This window comes from Grampus griseus (assembly GCF_964374135.1).
Source record: "Grampus griseus genome assembly, chromosome: 16".
Lineage (NCBI taxonomy): Eukaryota > Metazoa > Chordata > Mammalia > Artiodactyla > Delphinidae > Grampus > Grampus griseus.
Window position 1 is genome coordinate 49597138 of NC_139010.1, and position 9528 is coordinate 49606665.

Here is a 9528-nt window from a genome sequence, read left to right on the forward strand (position 1 = left end):
ATTGCTGAAATAGGCATGAGGAGGTTATGGAATCTTTGCAGTGTCATACAACTAGGGAGTGATGGAGCCAGGACCCAGCATGACAGGGATGTTGGATACATGATTTAAGTGGTTGCATCCCTTTTTCAAGGGTGGTTGGGGTTTACTGTGAATTACAAATCATGTGGGTGCATGTGTTTGTCTCTCCTAAACACAGGTCTGTATATAGCCCCAAACCTGGAAGACAGCTCTTTTAATTTATAGTCTCCCCTTCCCTCCCGTCATGCGAGATGAGTCCCAAACATCTTCAACACCTTGGAGAGCTCTGTTCCCTCATCTGTAGGGAATGGGGATCCATGAAGGGATACCAGCATAGTGTGGAATATTCAGCGAAACTTTGCCTTTTATGTCCACGGTGTTGTATATAAGTGTCTCTGGGTTTCCAGTCACAGTTGTGCTCCTTGCAAGCAAGTTCCTTAAAGGAGTCTCAGAATCCTTGCACATAAAACTGAGACACTAAATATCTCCCAGATGAGTTGTGATGATTAAATGAAGATCTATGTAAAGGCTTTGGCAAATTTTCAGTTTTATGTTATCCTAATAAGCAGAAAGTACATAAACGCTCCCGAGAGCCTCTTCTCAAAGTTGTAGTTATTCTATAGATGCATAAAGGGAAGGATTATGTCAGCAAGACATTTTCAGAATCCTCATTTGATTAATGATGGTAAAAAAGAAAAAGCAAATAACTAGAGTTTTTTCTTGGCATGGGCTCTGACTTTGGCCAGCACTCAGCTATTGACTGTCCAATAGGATTGTCCAATAAGAGTGTCCTCTTTTCTTTTTATAGACACATCCAACCCAAACTGCATTCTTATCCAGTGTTGACCTCCACACTCACTGTTCTTATCAGCTCATGTTGCCAGAGGCCATTGCCATTGTCTGTTCACCGAAGCATAAAGAGTAAGTGTGACTATTGAGAGGGTTCAAGTAAGGCTTTGTCTGGGTCTGCTAGGTTCAAGTGTGTCCACACACCAGGTTGTAGCACTTGGATAAGTAGGCAAACCATGCCCTTGGGAAAAAGAGACTGGTGCCTGCTGGCTTCCGTAACTTGTAGGTCTGCCATCTTTTGCTTTTAAAGGTCCTTTTCGTGGTAGAATTACTGGTTTTCCTTCTTTACATGACCTTGAAGTGGATAAAGCAGATGTTATTCCAGTTTGCCGTCTGAGATCTTAGTTCTATTGTATGATTTCTGCTGTGAGAAAATTTCCAGCCTTGGAGACTTCCCTAGCGGTCCAGTGGTTAGGACTCTGCGCTTCCACTGCAGGGGGCACAGGTTCCATCCCTGGTCCAGAAACTGAGATCCCACATGCTGAATCGTTCGGCCCAAAAAAAAAAAAAAAAAGAGAGAGAAGAAAATTCCCAGCCTTAGCTTAATTATCTCCAAAACTTTCCTAAATGTGGAGGACAGTGACTATCATAGCACGATTATGAGCAGAGGAATCAGACATACTGATACTGGGATCCCGGTTTGATACCTGACCACTGTGACCCTCAGTCTCTTCATCCCTGATACTTATCCATCACAGATTGATGTGAAGGTGAAACAAGATGATAGTCTACATAAAGGGCTTAGCATAGTGCCTGGCACTACAGCCAGCACTCAGTAAATATTTGCTGCAGCTATAAATACTATTTATTTCTCAGAAACATTGCAGGTTCAGTTCCAGATCACCACAATAAAGCAACTGACACAATAAAGTCAGTCACATGAATGTTTTGGTTCCCCAGTGCATATAAAAGTTATGTTTACATTGCAGACTATTAAGTGTGCAGTAGCATTATGTCTAAAAAAACAATGTACATACCTTAATTTAAAAATACTTTATTGCTCAGAAATGCGAATTATCATCTGAGTCTTCAGCGAGTCATAGATCACTGATCACACTTTACCATAACAAATATAATAATGGAAAAGTTTGAAATATTGTGAGAATTACCAAAATGTGACAAAGAGATGTGAAGTGAGCAAATACTGGAAAATGGCTCCAGTAGACTTGCTCAATGCAGACTTGCCACAAACCTTCAATTTGTAAAAATGCAGTATCTTCGAAGTGCAATAAAGTGAAGTACAATAAAATGAGATATGCATGTATTAGAGAAATTAGAAATATCCATCACCTGTAATTTCCTCCTATGGGGTCTCAGCTTTTCTCCCAAGGCCTCACACAGCAGTTCAGGCACTTGGCAGTAGCATTGGTCTCTTCAGTCTTCCTCTAGGCCGGCAGCACAACACTAGTTTAAAAAAAATCACTGTAGAATTTTTAGTGTGTCGTTTCTTTCTCCATTCCATTTGAAGAATATGTATGCTTGTGCCCTTCAAATGAAAGCATCTGGAAAGCCCAAATGATCCTTAATTTTTGTACCTTTTTTTCACTCTGAAACTTAGCACCGGCATCTTCAGGCTCACCAGTGCTGGCATGCTTGAGGTTTCCGCTTGTAAAAAGAAGGGCTTTCATCCACACACCAAGGACCCCAGGCTGTTCAGTGTGAGTAGACAACGTTGGTTATTTTTTGCACATCGTGTTTATTTTTCACCCCCTCCTTTTTTTTTTTGATTGAAATATAGTTGATGTAATATGTTACTTTCAGGTATACAATATAGTGACATTTTCATACCTTATGAAATGATCACCATGGTAAGTCTAGTAACCATCTGTCCCCATACTAAGTTATTAAAATATTATTGACCATATTCCTTACGCTATATATTACACCCCTGTGGCTTAAAAAGATGTGAGATATATACGTACACACAATGAAATATTAACCATAAAAAAATGAAATCTTGCCATTTGCAACAACGTGGATGAATCTAGAGGGTATTATGTTAAGTGAAATAAGTCAGACAGAGAAAGACAAATACCATATGATTTCACTTATATGTAGAATCTAAAAAACAAAACAAAACAGAGTCATAAATAGAGCAAATGCGTGGTTGCCAGAGGGAAGGGGGTTTGCAGGTGAAATAGGTGAAGGAGATTAAGAGGTAGAGACTTCCAGCTATAAAACACATAAGCCTCTTTTTTTTTTTTTTAAGGAGAGAAATAGTAGCAATATAATATAGGATAAAACACTTTATTGCTTACTTTGGAATTTTCTTATCTCATAAAATTAAGCAATCTTTGTATTTTCTTCTGATTTCTTGTCATTACTATTTTACTTACAAAAGAATGACAGTATTTCTGTAGCAGAGTTGATTATACATAAAGTTTCCTTTCCATTTACATATCTGTGTGATACTTAAACAATTAACAGTTTTCTCCAGGGTCCCAGCAAGCAAACGATTATTAAAGAAAATGATATTAAATGTGTCCTGAATTATTTCTGCTTGATATGGCCAAATTAGTTTTTCATAACAGTTCAATGAAAACTGTAATCCTATTTTTTTGATTAGCTTTGTATAGCCCCAAAGTAACATTATTTGAGTCCTTTTCTGTTTGCTTGGCTGTTCCCTGGCTGTGACGTCAGAGAAAGTATTTTGAACTTAGAATTTATTTCAAATGAAAATTACTTGCACCTTTTGTAAACATTTTCTTCTTGTTGAAAATGAATACATACGATTGTATTTGTTCTGAGTGGAAATATTTTTAAAATTAGAAACATTTTAAATTAGGAAATCCATACTCCCTCCCTAAAGAGAATCATGTTAAACATCATGAGATAAAGCCAATTTTTTCTTTCCTAGATATGCAAACATGTGTTGGTAAAAGACATAAAAATAATCGTACTGGATCTGAGGTGATATGTTCCGAAGATTAGCACCGTCCACGCCAGACACTTACCCATGGACCTGTGGTTGCTGGATTTTCTTAAGATGTTTCCAGAAATGACTGACATTTTATATTTATACACTTTAGATCAGAAAGTTTGATATTTATTACTTTTGCACATTTTGAAGCTTTCTTTTTGGGTTGCTTTGTCTCAAGAGAGGTTACAATGGAGTTAAATCAATACCTATTAATGTGCCCAAATACTATGACCAGATAATAAATTGTGCCGCAAACAACAATATGTCTGGAATTTTTTAACTTTTTTTTTTGACGTATAGTGGGTGTACAATATTATATAAGTTCTAAGTGTACAACGTGATTCACAATTTTTAAAAGTTATACTGTTGTATTTTTAGAGGTCTCTGCATGTGTTTTCAGAGCTTTAGATGTTTTGCTGTATTATTTTTATTCCTGTAAAATGTAGTTCCACAGAACTCAGAAATTCTGAGTACCAGGGGGTTTCCAAGACAGGCCATATGTTTCTGAGACTTTTCCCTGCGGTGGTCAAAGAGGATGTGAGAAGAAACACGGCTGCAGACAGCTGAGCCCATCGTGTGTTTTCAGTGTCAGCGAATCCTGGCTCAGAGTCTGTAGTCAATCTTAGTGTAGAGACCAGAGCCCTGAGCTTCTACTCAGGGATCAGGTGTCAGAGGACCTGAGATAGCCGATGATTCATTAACTTGATTTAGAGGACTAAAAGCAGAGACACTTGAGAGAGGAATAAAAAAAGACTCAGATGGAAATGTAAAGGCTATTTCTGTGAAAGTCAATAGGGATGACAGGGAGAAAAAATGAGGTATAGGAAATACTGATAATTCTCAACCAAAAAGAATAAATAAAATCATTTGGAAAGAACGTTCATAATTAAAGTATCTATATAAACCGAGGCACAGGGAATAGGAAGAAAAATATATTTAAACTGAATAGGGTATCATGAATACCAAGTTATAATATGACCAAGGCTTGGAATGGAATTTGTGACTGGTACCCAGATAAGAAAGGCATTTACCTGGATCAAAAGATAATAGATTAATAGAAGGAATGGGGGACTGACGGAGTATGTTGGCAAGTTGAATTGGTAGGAAAACATTATGAAGAAAATGTAGCCCCAATAAAAGGAGAGAATGGAAGTCAATCTCATCCGATCTAACCTTCTCTCTTCCCAATGTTTTTTGTGCCAACCTCAGCTTTCCCAGACTTTGCTGTCCTCCTGGCATTATATCTGAGTTGCCTAAATGATCTTGTTTGCATGTACTGGCATCCACTTTTTAGTTCAAGGATTTCTGTATTCCTAGGAGGAATATTCCCTGCACTCTGTGCTTGGACGAGATAACATTCCGCCCCCACTTGTCTCTTCCCTAATACAGGTATCATGTCACCTAGCTTCTACTCTAGTTCTCATTCATAAAGAGCCTACTGTGGGCAGCTCAGTGACTCGTTTCTGCCTATGACAACTTGTAGGCTTGGAGAGTTCAGGTCCCAGACTCCAGAAGCAAGAGCTTTGCTTGCCCAATGCACGGGGACTTGAGTCTATAGTCTCCCACAGCTAAGGGCATATTAGCTCTGCGAGCCTGGCTCCATGGACAGCCCACTTTCCCCTGAGTGATGCTGTCCTCGACGTCTTAGCATTTAAGGACAGCATGATATTCTGACATACTTGATCACAGGAAAAGATTATGTAATTTATTCAAGTAACAATGACTGTTGGGACTAGGGAGAGTTGAGAAATGAATGATATCCTGAGAGTGGAAACCAAAGATACAGTAGTAGACCAAGAGGGTGTCCAATGAGAGGTATCTGATGAAAAAACGATGCATTGAATGGTACCTAGAGATAGAAAGGACTCAATTGAAAGCCAAGAACATTTGGCTTCTTAGATTTCTGGAGAGAATAGAAAGAGCTACTCTGAGCATTCAGAGCCAATTATATCGCTTCTGAACAGCGAATTAGAAGGGAATTCATTTTTCATTAAAAAGATATATCATATTCCCTAAGGGAGTGGGGCATTCTTGGCATTTTTATTCCTTTGCAAGGGGACACAGAATCTCAGGCCTGAGACAAAGTTTGAAAAGCTGCTCTTGAAGGGCGTATGGTTTTCTTATTGCCAGGTGCAAACCCAACTAACCAGACTTCCCAGGAGGACCTTGTCACAGAGCTGAAGGACTCCTGGAGGCTGCAAACGTATGACTCGCCCTGCGTGGAAGAATGAGTTCTTGATGTTCTGTGTCTGAAAGAGGAACCATCAGAGATGTGGCCACGCCGCGGAGGGCTGGGCTGGCCGGGAGCAGAGCCCACGTGAGTCACCGTGGAGGCCCGTATGAGTGTGTGTGTGTGTGAGTGTGAGTGTGTGTGTGTGTGTGTGTGTGTGTGTGTGCGTGAGTGGGTGGGTGTGTGACCATAGACGTTCCCTGGAAGAGCTTCCTCTGGAAGATCTCATTCCCAGCAGGCAGTGCAGCTCCCTCTTTTGAATATGAATCCATTCTAGAGCCCCATTTGCCACTTCCTTACCTTCGAAGGCAAAGCTAGTTAATTTCTTTTCAGATTTGTGCTTCTGTAGAAAATGAACCAATTACGCCTGAGCTTCCTTTGTATTTTTTTTAAAATTTTTATTGGACTATAGCTGATTACGATGTTGTGTTAGTTTCTGCTGTACAGCAAAGTGTGTCAGTTATATATATATATATATATATATATATATATATATATATATATATGGCCCCACTCTTTTTTAGATTCTTTTCCCATATAGGTCATTACAGAGTATTGAGAATTTCCTTTGGTTTTGAATGCTGGTCTGTTTGTACTCAGTGCCTGACACCTGGTATGTACTTGTTATGGGCTGAGTTGTGTCCCCCGCGCAGAATTCACGTGTTGAAGTCCCAACCCCCAGTACCTCAGAATGTGAATGTATTTGGAGAAAGAACCTTTAGAGAAGTAATTGAATTAAAATTTGGCCACTAGAGGGGGCCCTAATCCAATGTGACTGGTGTCCTTACAAGAAGAAGAGATCAGGACACAGACACAGAGGGAAGACCCTGTGATGACACAGGGAGAAGATGGCCGTCTACGGGGAGAGAGGCCTTAGAGGAAACCAAATCTGCCAACACCTTGATCTCTTACTTCCAGCCTCCAGAACTGTGAGAAAATAAATTTCTGTTGTTTAAGCCAACCAGTCTGTGGTATTTTGTTATGGCCACCCTAGCAAACTAATATAATACTCAGAAAATATTTACTGAATTTGTTTTCTTTTTTTCTCAGAGATGGAATGGAAATGACTTTCTTTGTTGTCATGCAGAAATCATTCTCTTCTCCATAGACCTTGGAGCAAAGCAGGATGTCTGCGGATTATTCTCAGCTACTGAAGTTATTCTTGGTTTCTTTTTAGTAGAATTTTACTTGTGGAAAAAGTGGCATTATATTTGAGATACAGTATCAGTTAAGGCCACATCCTAGAATTGGTTCAGTATTTTTCCCCCCAATTCATCCCCTGCTGCACCCACTTCGGTCGTGCTGGAAACTGCCTTATTATAATGGTTTGGACTTAATCGAAATTTCTGTTGCAAAACCAGCTACAGTTGTCCCAGATGTGGAAAGCAGACGTTTCTCTTCCAGCATGTATTGCAGAATTTTCTAGCAGGCGAATGTCTTCTGTGAAAAGGATGCTTGAGAAATGTCATGTATTTGGCAGAGATAAAGGAAGAAAGGTAAACTTTCAGCTCCTTATTCTTAGAAGACATTAGCTTGTTATTTATTGTGAAGACACCAATATGCAAAGAACTCTTCTGTTTTTTTAAGAAACTTGTTTCCTTTTCTAGCATCTTGGCTTTTCACGAGGCAAGAATATATTTTTCTTGGGGGCAGCTGACAAAAATATTAGTTTAGTTAGTCTGGGGAGATGCAGAGGATGAGGGAGAGAAAACAGGAAAATGGAGAAGGACCCTGGGGGAGAGAGGGTAGAATTAGAATACTGTAGACCGCAGACCGGCTTTACTTAATTTGTTTGAAGTCAATGTCTTGGGCATTATCTAGACCAAAAGACATTCTAAAACCAAATGGAGACAAATAGTTTAGTTTAGTTTTGTCTTGTTTCACCTCTGTCAAGGAGGATTAACTATTCATCTGCATCGAGTTAACCAGCATTGACTGTGAAAAACTAAAATTGTGTACTCAAATTAGTCACTATCTGGGTGTGTCCCAGATGTGTCAATGTAATGAGTGGTGAATCTGTATTCTTGAGTCCCAAGAGGATGTTTAAAATTCCTCTCTTCAATTTTTCAAGAAAAAGCATTTATAGGTTGTTCAAAAATAAGCTGCATTTTGTGTCCTCCTAATATAAAGGCTGATGAACAAGAAAAACAAACAACCAGAAGGAATTTACTCTATTCTTGACTTTGGGCAAGGTTTCATTACCTACAGAAAGGAGGTGTGTGAATTAACCGATGTAGCAGGTTTTTTTCAGCAATAAAGCTTTGTACTTACTGACATTTTTTCCAGGGCAATACATAATCTTAATTTTTTTATTAAAAAGTAATTTATTGGGGTGAAATTCACATAACATAAAATTAACCATTTTAAAGTGAACAATTCAGTGACATTTAGTACATTCACAGTGTTGTACAACCATCACCTCTATCTTTTTTTTTTTTTTTTTTTTTTTGCGGTACGCAGGCCTCACTGCTGTGGCCTCTCCCGTTGCGGAGCACAGGCTCCGGACGCGCAGGCTCAGCGGCCATGGCTCACGGGCGCAGCCGCTCCGCGGCATGTGGGATCTTCCCGGACCGGGGCACGAACCCGTGTCCCCTGCATCGGTAGGCGGACTCTCAACCACTGCGCCACCAGGGAAGCCCCATCACCTCTTTCTTGTTCCAAAACATTTCCATCTCTCCAAAGTAAAACCTCTTACCCATTAAGCCATTTATCCCCATTCCCCTCCCCCACCGCCTGGCTATCATCAATCTGCATTCTGTTTCTATGGGTTTTTCTATCTAGAGATTTCATATAATTGAAATCATAAAATATGTGAACTTTTGAGTCTGGCTTCTTTCACTTAACGTAACCTTTTACAGGTCTATCCACATTTTAACATATATATCAGTGCATTCCTTTTCATCCATTGTATGTGTATACAACAATTTGTTTATCCATTCATTCATCAATGGACATTTGGGTGGTTTCCACCTTTTGGCTATTGTGAGTAGCACTGCTATAAGCATGCAGGTACTTATTTGTTTGTACAAGTGCAAACGTGTACTTGTTTCGGTGTATGTTTTCAATTCTGCTGGGTATATATTTAGCGGTAGAATTGCAGGGTCACACGGTAGTTCTACGCTTACCTTTTCCACAACAGCTAAACCATTTTATATTCCCACCAACAATGTACAAAGTTCCAATTTCTTCACATCCTTGCCAACACTTATTTTTTAATTATTATAGCCATCCTAGTAGGTGTGATGTGATATCTCATTGTAGTTTTGACAGAGCAATACATTATTAAGTTAATTCTTTTAAAGCCAACTTTTAATAATAAAATCAGAGGTGATGATGAAGGCGCCTGAGGTTTCTAGAACGCACTCTCATCACAGTCTTATTGTTGTGGGTGACCAGTCCCAGGCCTTTATCAAGTTCACTAGAACCAAATTCAGAAGAAGAATTTTATTTTATCAAAGATGGTCAACTATTTGGGCTGCAACCAACTAGCGCCACAGTAATAGTGCTCTAA

The 9528-nt window shown here is 39.3% G+C and overlaps 1 protein-coding gene across 4 annotated transcripts in view; it reads left to right on the forward strand.

Annotated features, from left to right (window-relative positions):
- Positions 1–4048, forward strand: part of STAMBPL1 (STAM binding protein like 1) — a 43670-nt gene extending 39622 nt beyond the window's left edge. For 3 of the 4 annotated variants that reach the window (XM_082673698.1, XM_082673699.1, XM_082673697.1), the window contains 3 exons: positions 827–939; positions 2426–2525; positions 3725–4048. In XM_082673698.1, coding sequence (XP_082529824.1) covers positions 827–939; positions 2426–2525; positions 3725–3781 — 270 coding nt within the window. In that variant the 3' untranslated portion in view covers positions 3782–4048. Of the gene's footprint in view, positions 1–826; positions 940–2425; positions 2526–2628; positions 2676–3724 lie in introns of all 4 variants that reach the window. The other variant, XM_082673700.1, reaches the window with a different exon arrangement.
- The last annotated feature ends 5480 nt before the right edge of the window (positions 4049–9528 follow it).